At 36.7% G+C, this 15,450-nt stretch overlaps 1 protein-coding gene across 4 annotated transcripts in view; it reads right to left on the bottom strand.

The window, feature by feature from the left end:
- NOL4 (nucleolar protein 4) overlaps positions 1 to 15,450 on the bottom strand; it is a 388,144-nt gene that overhangs the window by 83,093 nt on the left and 289,601 nt on the right. For 3 of the 4 annotated variants that reach the window (XM_040632608.1, XM_008691056.2, XM_008691064.2), the window contains one exon: positions 10,716 to 10,829. The exons of the other annotated variant lie outside the window; for it this stretch is intronic. In XM_040632608.1, coding sequence (XP_040488542.1) covers positions 10,716 to 10,829 — 114 coding nt within the window. The remainder of the gene's footprint in view (positions 1 to 10,715; positions 10,830 to 15,450) is intronic. 4 annotated transcript variants of the gene reach the window in all.

Genomic DNA, 15,450 nt, shown 5'->3' with positions numbered 1-15,450 from the left:
AATAGGAAAGACAATGGCATAGGAAAAAGCTTCACTTTAATTGCTGTTTTTTGATGCAAATCGCAATGACTTTGGGATTCAGATAAACTTTTCACTTACATCTACCTATTTTATTACTTAAGTTTATAGTTAAACAGCTATGATCTTTTTGTACCTTTGCTCTCTGCCCTCTTTCCAGAACTCAGAACAAGACTTCTATTAAATCTCACTTAAATGTTCATAGGGGATTTTGGAGGAGACGAAACACAAACGTCAGATATGAAAAAGGTGACTGTTCATGCCATGTTCTGGAGTTCTTTTTTAAGATTTTCATTTATTTATTTGACAGAGGAGAGAGTGCCTAAGTGGGGGTGGAGGGTGGGGTAGCCGCAGGTAGAAGGAAAGGGAGAAGCGCTGAGCAGGGAGGCCCACTCATCCCAGGGCCCTGAGATCATGACCTGAGCAGAAGGCAGACACTTAACTGCCTGAGCCACCCAGGCACCCCCATGGGTTGAAGTTCTCTGCGTGTCCTTGAGTATCAGGACCAGACTGCGCTATTATGTTTCTTATGTATCAAAATCAGCACCAAAACCAAGAAAAATAAAAACAGGAATGTTACTAGAGAAGTGATTTAATGAGAAGTTTGAGCTTAATGTAGGAAGATCACTGGGCTTTCAACCTAATTGTATCATAAAGTGTTATTTTGATCTTGTTTGTATTCAAGCCAAAACACTAAACAGAACTTAGAAAGAAATAGAACTTGGTTTTTGGTCTATATAAGAATCATTTTTCTCCTGATGAAAGATCGTGGGTAAGGGCTCCTAGAAAATAAGTTTGCATAAACTCCTAAAACAGTGAGAGGCAGTCTTTGATATATCCCATCAACAGGGTGTACATGAGAAAAAATACAGACATGTCCTAGAGACATCTAGAAGCTGTTGGGTTGTTAAAGCAAATAATAACAATAATAATTTAAAAAATAATGTTGACAAGGCAAAGAACAAGGATAGCACAGTGGGTTTCTTCCTGAGGGTGAGAAATTTATAAGATTGATCCATTTGAGCGAAACTGATCAATAATGATCAACTTCGCTGGCAAGCCTATCAGAAATCCAGGCTCTTTTCACCATTATGAGAAAGAGGAAAACTACCAAGATAGCAGGCTGACCTGCCTTGGGGGTTTTCTCTACGACAGACTTCATGGGATCGCCTGTGATATCACCTCTTCTGCAGTACCTATGCTTGTAGCTGAGGCTGTAATATCAGAACTGCCCAATCCTTAGTAAAGATTAATGACTAAGCCCATGGTTAAAAATTATGATCAGAAGACTTCTTTCATGAAATGAAGATGCCCTGAAAGTTTAGAATGAAATGAAATGAAAGTAAAATAAATGAAATGAAATGAGAAACAAAAGTAAAATCATTTGTAATGAAGGTAATATTCAGCAACCCAATATACACAGCTCTGCAGAAACCCCACTTTCCCAAAGTGTTGAGAGAAAAATGTGGCCCCTCAAGGGCCTGGTTTCACTGTATTTACCACGTGAGTCATGTCAAACATCATAAATCTCTTTAGGAAGCATAGTCCAATTTTGTCAGGTTATTACATTATCTAATTTCATATTAAATTTGTGACTATAGCTATATTTCGCCAATACACACAATATTGTTGTTTCAGGGTAACTAATGGGTTTTAAAGCGGTTGAAGAGAAAAGACAAGACAAGCAATGAATAGATTATGAGAAATAAATTATAAAAATGAATACATTTGGCATAAGCAGAATATGTCAGACTTTTCATTTATCTACTAAGCATAAAAATAATCCATTTTAAAATAAATATTAACATAAATGCTGTATTCATGGAGAGCTCAGTAAACCATATGTTCCTCTGACTTTGGCACTAAAAAGTGTATAAACATATTATGTGAATTTCTCTGTCTGAATTCAAACCACCTACTCATATCCTGACATTTATCCAGAAACTAATAACATCCTAAGCCAAAGATGTACCTAAAAATTTAAAAAGAAATCATTTCTATAAGAACGTGGGAGAATTCTCAATGAAGCCAGAAAATTAAATAGTAAAGTGGAATAAAAAAAAAAAAAAGAAAGACAACACCATAGATATCACCCAAAAGGAATAAAGGTTTTTCAGCTTCGTATTCCCCATCCACAGAAGAAGGAGACCATTTGATCTACATGCTTCACAGTATTATGAGGGGCCAGCAAAACGATGTTCTATGCATCACTACACAGATACAAATTGATACACCAGTATATAAGGAAAATATGTACACTAAGGAAAAATTTTATGTAGAAGTAACCATATTACCAATTTAAGAAAAAAAATCATTGATGGATGAAAACCGTAATGTCAGTTTTTTGAGACATCATAAGAAGATAGAAAAAGATTAAAAGACTTTTAAGACAGAATAATAATCTTTGTATATAATTCCATAAGCTAAAACTATAGGAAAACATTAAACTTCGATTCCTAATTGGCTGAGTCAATGTTGTGGCGTGGAGAACGCGTTCCCAAGACTCTCGTGTTTAACATAGAAATGCCCTGTAACCATACAGGTTATTTTGTAGCAGATTTATCTTCATAATCACTTTTTGGCATAGGCTCAGCTGTACATATCATCTCATTTAAATAGCAAGTTTGAAATGACAGGTGGTAAGGAGAGTAATTCCTTACTGAATCAGGACCCCACCTTTGCCCCAGTGTCTCATCAACACTTCCTTGTCCATAGGCTTTTGAAGCTTCCTAAAAATAAGACATTTCACTCTCCTTCTCACTCCTCTCTGGCATGTATTTAGAGTCACATAACACCATAGAAAGCACCAGCACAATCTAGTTTAAACTTTCATGTCTAATCCCCTCTCCTTTTATTTCTTCCCAAGAATCTTGTTTCCCTCACAGGAGACTGTGGTTTTTAACAGTCGAGAAGCTTTCATGCGTGGAAATGCTCCATGTCTCTGGAATATCATCCTCTAGCTTTTTTGTGTGTCAAAATCTTTACTTCCCAAGGTCCAAATCTAACAGTGCCTCCTCTGGGAAGCCCTCTCGGGTTTCGTAGGCAGAATTAGGAGCACTGTCCCCTGGCTCTCACAACAATCTGATCATACCCTTAGAATTTCATTTACCATGCTAATTTCACTTATCTTTAATGGAATGTGAGTTTCTTGAGGAAAAATATTATGTCTTATCCATCTGTAAAGTGAGAATAAGGATACCCACTCAGCAGCAATATTGCCAGAAACGAGGAAATTCATATCTGCGAAGAACCAAGTAAATTCAGCACTTGCTAAAGAGAGGCTCCCCTTTCCTTATTTGTTTAATGGCCTCTGTACATAGCAAAATATCTTCCGTATGATGAATATTTGCTAAATAAGCAAACCACTTTAGGGCTTATTTACAAGTAATTTTCTACAATTAATCATGTTCTTTGCTGATAGAGATAAATTAAACATTTAGGGAACTACCTAGAGAAGTTAAAAAAAATCATGGAAAAAGGTTTAAACTTTTAATATCCATTAAAAAAGATATCTTGCAAAAACTCAAGTTGGAATTAATTCACATTCAAAGCCCAGCCACATTAACTAATGCTGAAAGAATACAAACTCATAAAGCAATTATTTTGCTCACAAAATATCAACAGAATTCAGATCAAGTATTCTTCTGCACAGAGCAAATAAAAATTCTAGGAAAACTATTTTAACCCTGTTTCTCAAATATTATATATTGTGTACAATAAGCTCAAACTTGGGAATTGGAATGGTGAAAATGCATTATATTTATCCATAAGGATATTTATGTAACTGTAAAACATTTTATTTTGGTATATATCTTTACTTTTCTTAGTTTTCATACATATAAAACTTTTGTATTTTTACAAAAATACAATGGGACATATAATATTTCCATATTTTTATTATTTAAAAATGTGATTATACCCATTCCCAGAGTCTGTTCTGGTCTAACAGAAGTATGATGGTAGGTTTGCCGTGGTGACAATGTCGGTAATCAAGTTTCTCAGCTTCGCACAGTGGTGTATGGTAGCCCATGAGGTTTATCCAAGGCGCAATTATTGCTAATTGTAATCAGGTTTCTCTGGGTTGGTTTACTATTCGGTCTATTCTTTGGTGTTCATGAATTTAAGGTCCTGGTTGATATGCACTGGGTTAGCTATTTCCTATAGAGGAAAACCTCGATTCCTTTAGAATGTGATAACTTACTACAGATAGCCAGGCATTTTAGAGACGATGTGAGTAAGCAGATAGTTCAGTGTGTAACCATCAGAGAAAGAGAAGAGCTGCCAAGTCATGCCCTCCGATGGTGAGCATGCAAACAGCGTATTTATGGATGATGAAAACTGATGAAACATACATTTCTGAAGACCACGGAGCCTTATCTTTTTGTGGATTTCTATTTGTAACAAAGTGTCAGATGCTGTGGCATCCCTGTTATAAATATCTAACATAATGGTGACTTCAAAATTAGAAAGAATAGAAATGTAATTTTGGGAGAGAGTTTAAAATAGTTGAATGATGAATACAAAATGGAACTGTACTTCAAGAATAAAACTGGAATTCGAAATCACATGTGGCTTAGTTTCTTGACTGAGGGCATAACTGATACGGCCATTGATACTTAATTGCGTCCTCCTTGCAAAGACATAACATTAAATCAAAGGACCCGGTTAAGTTATTTTTATCTGATAGCATGCAAGTTTTATCTCTAGGTTCCAGTGAATATACAAACAAAAAGTAAAAGGAAGGAGAAAAGGATGGAGGGAAAATTCATTGAATATGATCAATGCAAAGCCTATGGAAAATTTGTGGGTTTTGAAGCTCAAGGTCAGTCTCTTCAAGTGGGAGTAACAGAGTTATGAGTTCTCTATCAAGGAATGGATCTGAGAATTGAGGATTCCCGTTCCTATTCAAATCCTAGTCTGTCCATAGCAGTGTTACCTAAAGAGAGTGCTACCAACCACTCACAGGGGACATTTGGAAAATATATAGCAGGTGACACAGGCATGAGGTGGGTGGGGGGCCAGTTTACTGCTGGAAGCTCCGACATGCTCCGGGCAGTCTCAAATGACTAAGAACTGTCTCTGTTCCCATGCCAGTTTTCAAAAGTCCTGCTGGATATTTTTTAGGTGAAAACCTAATATAAGATTATCTGAGCCTAAAAGTTTACTTTAGGTGTAAACACAAAGTCTTTATGCATGCTTTTAAATATATATTGAATTGTTTCAGGCAGAGCATTACTATATAAATCAAGGCGATACTGTACTACGTCTCATTTGGAAATTTACCAAGAGTTTTTCACCATTTGGAAAGTACACGTCACCGAATGCTGTGAGCTGCCACCACACACACACACCAGACGACAGTGGTAGCTGCTGCTGCTTTGGTGATTTTACATGGAATGAGTGACTTTAAAAAGCACGAGACTTGGATCAAAGCGGGGCTCCAGCCTGAGCAACTCGGCACCCTGGGGAGAAGTTACCTTGCTGAAGCCTCAGTTTCCCCACTTCATTGAAAGCCATGACAATGACATAAAATGGGCTTACGAAACACCTCACAAGCTACTGTGTCCATAAATACTTCTGATGCTGTTATTAATATTATTAACAATGGGGAGACTAAGGCCCCATATAGTGAGATGACCTGGGAAGTTTATTCTATCTAAGTAGCTTTAAATTACACATGTTACAATGTTAATATGATGTGATCCAAGAACTGCTGTCTATGGTACTTTGCTGTTCTTACAGAGCATATTTTTTCCTTTGGATGAAAGGGCCATGCTGAAACATAGGTTGAAAGATTCAAAGATGCCAGGTTTCTCCTAAAATATTACATACAAGAGAGAAAAATTCTGGGAGTAGAATAGAGTTGAGAATGATTGAGAATGGGAGCCCAGGGGTGTGGGCTGGAAGGGCACAGAAAGAGGTTTCAAGACACATCTCAGTTAGTAGCACATTGTTTCAATTGAAGCATTAGAATCCTATTGAAAAAGTTGTTTTCAGTTGTGCATTTGTTAAAGCTTATAAGTGGTATCAAAAGGACATATGACAGCGCAGAACGAAATATGATAGAAAAGCCGCCTGTCTTGAAAACTATGTCTTGACCAGCGTGTTTTGGCTAGTTTTCAAAAATGCCCTTGACAAAATACAAAGTCTGTATGAAAATCACCACCATGCTTACACGGCTCTATTTTAAACCTTTGTATCTACATTTACATTCAATAACATGCCCACTCATTAGTACCCTCACAGGACATGGGAAGAATCATGAATTCATGCAGGTTGCAAGGCATTCACCACTGCTCAAGAAAACCGAGTACCGGGAATTCTGGGCTTACCGAATATTTTTAGGTCCTGGCTGTGGTTTCATGCCAGTTTACTAGCAGTGATTTTCTTTTTTAACTTTGCAAAACACCAGTTTTCAGTATTTTTTCCCTTGATTTCTCACCTTTTATTATGTCACAAGGAACTAACATGCCATTTCTCCTTCCCCCTTCATGTTCTTTTCGAAAGAGTCAAAGAGGTCACGTCACAGCCTACCATTGATTTCCCATCTGTCCCAGTCACCGCAAAAACTGTCATCTTGCCCTCTTACTGCGTCGTCCTTCACGAGGGCTGTATCTGTCGCACTGATGCCGGGGAAGCCCTTGACCCTTGGCTCTATGTGACCCCAAACAAATTTAATTCAAAGAACTGGGGATAGAGAAAAGAAACCAAAGAAACTCACATCATTCAGAACCTCCCTAAGTTTATCAGTCAGTAAGCCAGGAATAAAAGATATAGCATCCCTTAAAAACAGCAAAATAGTACACACCAATGGGAAACAAATCACTGGCAAGTAGCTCGTTCTTATCTCTCACTTGCTGCCTTTGTCTCTCCATCTAGATGAATTGTAACCAAGAGCACTGAAAAATCTTTTTAAGGAAAGAGTAATGAAATAAAGCTAGAGAAAAAGAGAATCTTTTAATTCAAGCTATGTCATAGAAAAGTGAAGTCTGATTTTGCCCTTTTGAAAATTTTTTTTGAATTGTCAGAGTGAGGAAGAACTTCCCAGACGCCATAAAAATTCCAGATTTTCACGTTAAAAGAAAAGGAATGCTGATTGCGTTCATAACTAACAAACCAGGCTTCCCCAGCAAGCAAGCACTGAGTGTTGACCTCAGTTCTGTGAAATCTGACTCCTGATAAAACAGGAGGCTCCTGTCCTTGCCACTGGCTTGCTCCAGGGCTCAGGCTGCATAATAACAAGGCTCATTTGGACTGTGGTGCAAGGTGGGCATATGAAATAAAGTATTTAACACATCCATAATACCTTTCATGTTCATAGCTCAAACAGCTTTATAAAATCCAATTAATTCATCAAGCTTCATAAAGTCTGAAGGACATACATAATTATCGCTCTCCATGTGGCCAACCACTGGCAGCAAGCACGCAGAATGGGGCTTAACAGAATCCAAATTTAACTGTCCAGTTCTTGAACTTTCATGCACCTACAGAACGGCAGGGGCATGATAAAGAATCTTTGAGTCACCAGCAAACTCAACAAATTGTGAGTTGGGTTAAGAATGGGTGCAGAAAAGAATGATCTTATTGCCAACACCCAAAAGAATCCTGGCTATCTCTACTTGGGTAAAGAGGGTTTAGATCGAACGAGGAGAGGGCTCTCCCATCTGCATGCTTGGCTTGGAAGTGCAAAATCACTTGGTAGAAGCCTTTGTGCGGCATGCCAAATGAAATCTACAGAATTCATGGTAAGCAGAAATAATTTAGATATTTTTAAGTATCTATGTATAACATATATTATTTATTTTAAAATACTAATAAACACTAAATCAAGATTCTCAGCACATAACCCATTTCCCAGATGAAGTGAGGCACTTTTTCAAGCTGATATTGAGACAAAAATGTCCTGCTTGGAATAACTTGCTTACTGGGGAAGCCTGGTTTGTTAGTAATGAAAGACTGCAAATACCTTTGTGATTAAGACAGATTGTTTTCCAACAGAAAAGTGCACTGTCAAAAACATTATGAGCAGAGGCACAAAGGATACGTGTCCTAAGAGTTTCTTCCAGGACATGGGTTTCCCCTCAGTGAATGTATCAGTGAAAGATATAGGATTGTATAGAGATCTCAAGCGTCAGCCGCACATAATATAAACTCATAGTCTGATTTGCTCATGTAGCTGTGTGACCCTGTACAAATAATCCCTCTTCTCTGAACCTAGGGTTCCTTATAGGGACATAAGAATAATAATACCTGCTTCTCATAGGGGTTGCTGAAATCACTAAATGGAAAAAAAAAAAAAAAAAGCCCACCAAGTGCCTATTAGATTTCCAATAAATCATAGAATGTAATTTTTAAATCATTTCTTTCATATCTCCCAAACTCACTGAACTCACTTGTAAAGCCTGGAAAGAACAATCCTACGTGGGAGAGATATTGGACAGCCCCTATTCTCAGGTAACGGAGCCTTACCATAAATGACCACTATGTAGGAGGGCAGAAAAAGGAAACAGGTAGTTGGTCCCCAGCCCTTCCAGTCCCTACCGGGTGGTAGTAAGAAAAGAGTCTCCTCATGATTGCTAGCAGTTTTTCTTCTATGGGTGGAAGCTCTAGGAAGGAAATTTGATCTCATTTTAAGGACTGTCAAAATGATTGAAGCTCTCTGATAACACGTGTGTTAGTAAATAGACCTCTAGCACTAGAGGTGGGGTTTTCCTACCACGTTAGGTATTCAAGCAAATGGTGCCATAGCAGAGCTCCGACAACACAGAAACTAATCAAAGGAGCTCTGCTTTCATAGGACTTGCCTTATTAGAGCCTCAAAATAAATCTATGAATTTAATATTTGTGCCCTCCGTTTTATAGATTAGGCTAACAGTGGTTTAAGTAATTGGACCAGATATTGGTGGACGGGCAGCTTTGGGGGATATTGTAGAGTGATATCATAGGTAGTGCACAATGTGAATCAGTCCTTTAATTTTCATAATAACTGTTTATATGACTGGCACCATTCTAGAGTGTAGACTAGGTGGGATATATGGCACGACAACACCCAGAAGAGCCCATTCAGTCCCAGAATTCTACCATTCCAGTTTCTAGAATGATGATCTTTTCTCGAATAGACTTAGTCTGACTTCAAAACTCCTGTATCTAAGAAAGTCCTATGAGTGCTTCTTTCTAGTTTTACTGATGCCAAGGCAATGACAGATTATCAGTTAAAATCATCTTTTCTAGGCCGAACTTATTGATGCTTACTATATGCCAGGCTAAGTATTTAACATAAATCTGTCATTCTCACAACAACCCTAGAGGATGAGAACTGTTACTGTTAGCTTGCTCATGAAGAAACCAAGGCACAGAGAACGGAACAGCTTTCTGAAGGGCACACAACTAGTAAGGGTAGGGCTGAGAATCAAAACCAGATGTCTTCAACTCCAGAATGCGCCATCTTAATCACTCTGCTACTTGCTATGGTATACAGAGCTCTGACTTGTTTCAAGCAAGATAAATTCTAGACTTAGGATAATGATAAAAGTCTCACTGAGGGCATGTGTATGTGAATAAATACTGTTGGTCAAGAATGATTAACAAACTCGAAATATATATGATATCTGAGGCGAATATTACATTTAAAAAAATTAAAACCTTCATCTTTTGCATTGTTTAGAATTATTAGCACATGCCCTATTGATAATAAACACATAAAATTTTTACATAATGCCATTCTGAAACATTTTTACATATTTTAGTCCTGGAATGGAAAAACATTTTTTTTTCTATTTTTCTTAGAAGCTCATCGGCTCACAGGAAAAACAAAATTAGACTACCAATTTAGTCTTCTCCTTCCAAACTTAATTAAAGATATGAAGCCCCAGATCACTTGTTGTAAAAGTAACTTAAAAGCCAGAATACAGCATAGCTCGATGTGTAACATTTAATGTTATATATTACAGTTTAGTAATTTGTTATGGGTCATTAAGAAGGTCAGAGAGAAAAAGCAAACAGAGAAAGGCATTCCAGCCCTGAGAAGGGGTGGCAGATGGATGCAGATAAACCAAAAGAAAACCGAGTGAAACATATGCACACAAAATGTACGTGTCCACACCCCATGGGGGTGCATCCTTAGAAAAGAGACAGAGAAAGATGACACTTAATGGGTGTATAGTAAGTGGCTCATTAATGAAGAAGCAAGCCCAGGACATACATTTTTATTATTTTATATCCCCATTTTATGGCCTTCTAGTCTTTCAAAATCTGTGCTTTTCACCATTCCCAGAATAATCCTCTGACATTTAGCAGCAGACTAGAGGCAATTAAAGAGTGGTTTGCTTTTGTTCAGAACGAACGCGATCATGTCACCATCATAAACAATCAGGTAAATTTACAAAACTATTGTCAATGATCAGTTAGAACCACTTATTTAAATAAGCAATTAGCCTGCGAATTGGAAACTCAACAGAATTCTGACTCATTAACTTTACAGTTGGCCATTTTTCACCACAGAAAATTTGACGGATGCCTCCTGATCTCATGCATGTGCATTTTCAAGTTCAAATTCGTATCATAAAGACACAAAAACTATATCTTGGTGTACTTCAAAATCCATTCAAGAGTCTTTCCCCTTCTCCCTAAATTGGACTAAATGAACCGTATTTGTGTGCTATCGAAGGTGCACGCCAGCCCCCACGGCTCCCCAGTACCTGCGGTCTATCCAGACGCATCCTCTTGGCAGCATTTCTGCTCTCACTCTCACAGGCTGAAGCCAAGATACTCTCTGCAACTGCTGAAGTAAGGTGGGAAGGAATAGGTCGAGACTAAAAAAAAAAAAGAGAAAGAGAGAGAGAGAGAAACACGAAAAATTATTAACAGACCAATGCTATTCTCAGAAGAGCTCACAGGATGTGCAGGAGTATCCATTTATTTCAACCGAACTTATTTCAATAAAAAGAGGGAATGGAAATTGCAAAGATGAGAAGTGAAAGCTAGTTAGAAGTCAAAGCTATAGCCGCTACTCAGACCCATCGCTCATTCCCACAGCTCCACTGTCACAAATAGTTAGTCTGGGCCATTAAGCTGCAGTTTGAATAGGCAGCGACAAAATGCTGACTGGGTTTTGCAAGTAAAAGAAGTGCTTTAATTCTCTCATAACACATGACGATGCACAACAAAACAAAATCAAGTGACAAGGCTGAAACAGAGTTGGAAAAACTGACGGACACTCAGACCATGTTAAACAATTTTAATATGAAATATGAATATTTACACTCGAAGCTGGGACACAATTGGTAGGATTAAAAACCTCCAAAAATACTTCAGTTTAAATACAAACTAAAAAGTCAGTCCTGGACCAATTTCGAGGTAATAAAAGTTTGATGTTTTGATATGAGCTGTATGTGTACCTACATGTTTTATTTATAAAATAGGAGTTAATATTATTAACTTAATAGATACATGTTGGAAATCCATCTTCTATGTAGCCCACATTGAAATTAATTAACCCCCCAACTAAGCTCATAATTAACTTCAATTTGTTTGCAATTCTCCATATCATTTGTGATAATCAGAAAAGTTTTCCATTTTCTTTTCCCATAATTACATGCAAAATCATCTAATGGAAAGATGAAGTGCTTAATGATATTGAACAGTTTTTTAATGAAGATAAGCAAATGATAGATAAGAAATAACATGACAATTAAGCCAGATAAGATAGCAAAATATGAAATTAGAAAATAAAAAATGTCCTTTGGGAAGCTAGCCTATATAGTGACATGCCACCTTCGAGTTTTCAAAGCCTCAATCTCAAATATGTATAAATGCCATTTATTAGAAGCCTGAAACCTAACAGAGACCTTCTAATTTTTTTTAAGTAAATAGGAGCATGCATTTACGGTACTTGATTCATTTTTGCTAACTCTAGCATGTAAACTTTGCTTTAGCAAACCGAACCGTAGGGTTTATATCTCAATACTGAAGAACGGCTAAATTCAGACCACGAGTGCTTTCACAGATACTCCTCAGTGGAACTTGTATAGCGTATAAAGAGACCAGGCTCTGAACTTGCTTGAACTAGGAAGCAATTTCTATAGCTGCCTCATCCGACCTCCTCATGCTTCCACCTCCAAAGTAAACCTCTGTAGACAAAAGGTAGGAAAGGTATAGGGTACTGTCTCCACTGCTAACCCCATGAGATGCCTGGAGTGATGCCTAGACAACCTTGACAATAACGCATTAAGATACTGGAAATGCTATTTTTTGCAAAAGAAAGAAAAGAGAGAGGCCCCTGAGGTGCCAGGTAAATGCAGCGGCAGCATTTTCAGAAAGAAATCAGAAAGCCAGGAGTGTGTGCTGGGAAGAGAGGAGGATCAAATCAGATAAAAAATTAAAAATAAAAAAAAATAAATTGCCATAAAGCTGTAAATATAATTTCAAAATTCATATGGCTTCTTCATTCTGTACTTCCCTGAGTATGGATAAGATAATCTAGCTCAGAACCAAAAATATATTAAGCCACAAAATCGGTGTCTCATGAAAGGGCAAAGTTTTGGCCATAGCTCGGCTCAAAATTATAATCTAAGCTGCCTGGCAATTAGGTACACAATGTTGTTTTTCTCGATTGAATTATGTTTGGAGGCAAAGGTGTTATAGAAAAAATGAGAATAAGAACATTCCATTATGGAAAAAGAAAAATTATTTGATTGTAGCTAACATTACTCAAATAGAAGTGACAGTTCACATCATTATAAACTATATTGTTAGACCTTTCATCTGGTTCTAGGGACTGAATTAACACAATCTAAATAAAACATCAGCAGCCTCTCTTTTCTTGATCCAATTATTGATAGTCATATGAAATTCAGAGAGATGTATTTCTGCTCTTCATTATCTTTATGTTTCTCCATCAGGTAGCTCCATTCAAAATCAGGAATTTATAAAGCTATGGAACTTTACTAAGCTGATTCAATTAAAGTAATAAATACACATCTTCGTAAATGCATAAAAGTCTGTTGAACAGGAGAACAGAAGGTAAAATATCCCTGTAATTAAAATTAGTATTTTCTTTTAATTTTTTTTAATTTTTAAAAAAGAAAATGGGAAATAACTTTCATTAGAATAGTAAAAGTTGTTAGGCATTATAATTTATATGATATCCTTTTCAAAGAAAATGATGAGGAGAGTTTTGTCTTTTCCAGATACGGAAATTGGTCTTCTCAGAAACTAGAATGCCCTGGCTGAATGGGGTTAGATCATTTTTAAGGTCACTGGATAGCCTAATATTTCAAGATTTCGGGAAAAAAATCAACTTCAAGATAAAGCAATCATGTACTCTTTCCTATTAAGTGGAAACAAATAAGTAGAAGCAAAGATACGTGATAGACATTACCAGTAGTTAAATAGTATAATTTTGAAAACGGAGTTGTTCTGAGTTTATTGTAGAATTATAACTTGATAACTATAAACAGCCACAGAAATCACTCAATACAAGTTTCTTCACTAAAGTTTAAAGAAACTGAAACCCAGAAAAGTGAAGTGATTTACCAAAGGACAAATTGACTGGATATACAACCCAGGGTTCATGTCTCCCAATTCTCAACCCTTCTACTCTCTAAATTCTGTTGTATACTTACTACTTCGATGTAGTTTATCATTAATATAAAGTATAAAAAAAACTCCTTATACACATGCCCTGTTGCGCTCAACTAAACAATAAGCAGACCAAAGCTAATCCTTTACATGTATGTATTACAATTAATACGTGCTCATTGGAAAGAAAGGCAAAATGAATAAATCTATATTACAATTTAAGAAACAGACATGTATTTTTCAAAGAATTTACTATAACTTAAGTACATAATGAAATATGTACCTCTCAGTAGAAAACTGGTACCATCCTAATTTAATTTTTAGATAAATATTGATAATACCTAATTCATATTGAGTGTTGGGATGGCCAGGCATTAAAACAAGCAGCTTAGATTCATTATCTAATTTAGTTTTCCAAACAACCCTTGAGAAAAGTACTTGTAATATTCATATTTTAGATGAAAAATAAATTGACGTTCTGAGAGATTATATAACTTGCCTGAGATCAGCTATGTATGTGGAAACACCTGGATTTATATCTAAATCTGATGATAAATTACGAATAATAATTCCTAGTAAAGAATTATTCTCAGTTCACAACTAAAGTCCCAGTAAGCTTGAACAAAGCTAGAGACCTTAAATACTACACGGTCCTACAGAGGAATCCATTTACAGCTAACTCTATTTGCATTTAAGGAAAGAGTATATTCAGATCTCACTAAAATTCTCCTCTTAAAGGCACTGAGATTCTCCTAATATATTTTCCTATTGATTCTTTAAAACCTTTCTTCATTAAGAGCACAAAAATAAATGTGACTTAGCTCAGTTCTGTCACATGTTCTAAATGGATGCAATATAAATTCACAAGAATCTCATGTTGGAGAAACCAGGAGTGCCAAGAAATGACTGTGTATGAAACATAAGAAAAGCTTAGTCTTGTGCCCAAAATGAGAATGAGGAGCCAGGCAGAGTTCTTTCTTTCCTGGGAGGCAATCTGTTAAAAATCCCCTTGGTTCTAATATTGAGGAGCCAATAACGAATGCCAACGCTCCTCCCAACACACAGAGCTCCGTTACGCTGCTCCTGGCACGAAGATACTAAAAATGAGAGTCTTTTGTGTATTGTTCCTCCATAATTTGGCTTTTATCTATTTCACAGCTCAGAAGTACTTAAACCAAGATAGTGAGAAGGAAATTAATCAATTTTGCTCCTTATCAAAGCAATGTTATCATAGAGGAATTTAAAACTATTGTTTGGTGTGAGTTTTGAGAACAATCTTTGCCAGAACTCTACTTTCCTTCATCACATTTGATAGCACAGAGCTTAGTCTAATATTGCCGCACTAGGGTCTTCCTGGCAGGTAATTAGCAGAATGTGTTAAGGGCTCTCGTCCTGGATTCCACCAGGGATAAGTGCTGAACATTCCCTCTTACATCAGTCAAAGTGGCCAGAGAACACAAAAGCCTCCATGTAATAACTGAAGAATATTTTGACAAAAAAAACCCTCCAATGCATAGAACTCAATAGATAATTTATGAAAAACAACACTTCTCCTTCTGGTTGAATATAGCTCAATAAATACACTATTTGGTTTATATCTTATAAGATCCAAAAATAATGATTCAAAGATGTATATAATCATACACTCCACATGATCTATACCTAGAGTGAGATGTTACCTATTTCTTACCCTGAAGATGAAACAACGCGAAACACCTTCACTAATTATCTCTTCGTAATTAACTGTCATCCTCAACTGGGATGAGCTGATCTCTCCCTAGCACTGTTCTTATTGTAATAATTATCTATGACCATATCAGTGGCGGTTGTTTCATTAAACAGATGGCTAAATTG

This window comes from Ursus maritimus, unplaced genomic scaffold (genome assembly GCF_017311325.1).
Source record: "Ursus maritimus isolate PB19 unplaced genomic scaffold, ASM1731132v1 scaffold_18, whole genome shotgun sequence".
Lineage (NCBI taxonomy): Eukaryota > Metazoa > Chordata > Mammalia > Carnivora > Ursidae > Ursus > Ursus maritimus.
This window is presented reverse-complemented; position numbering and strand designations above follow the sequence as displayed.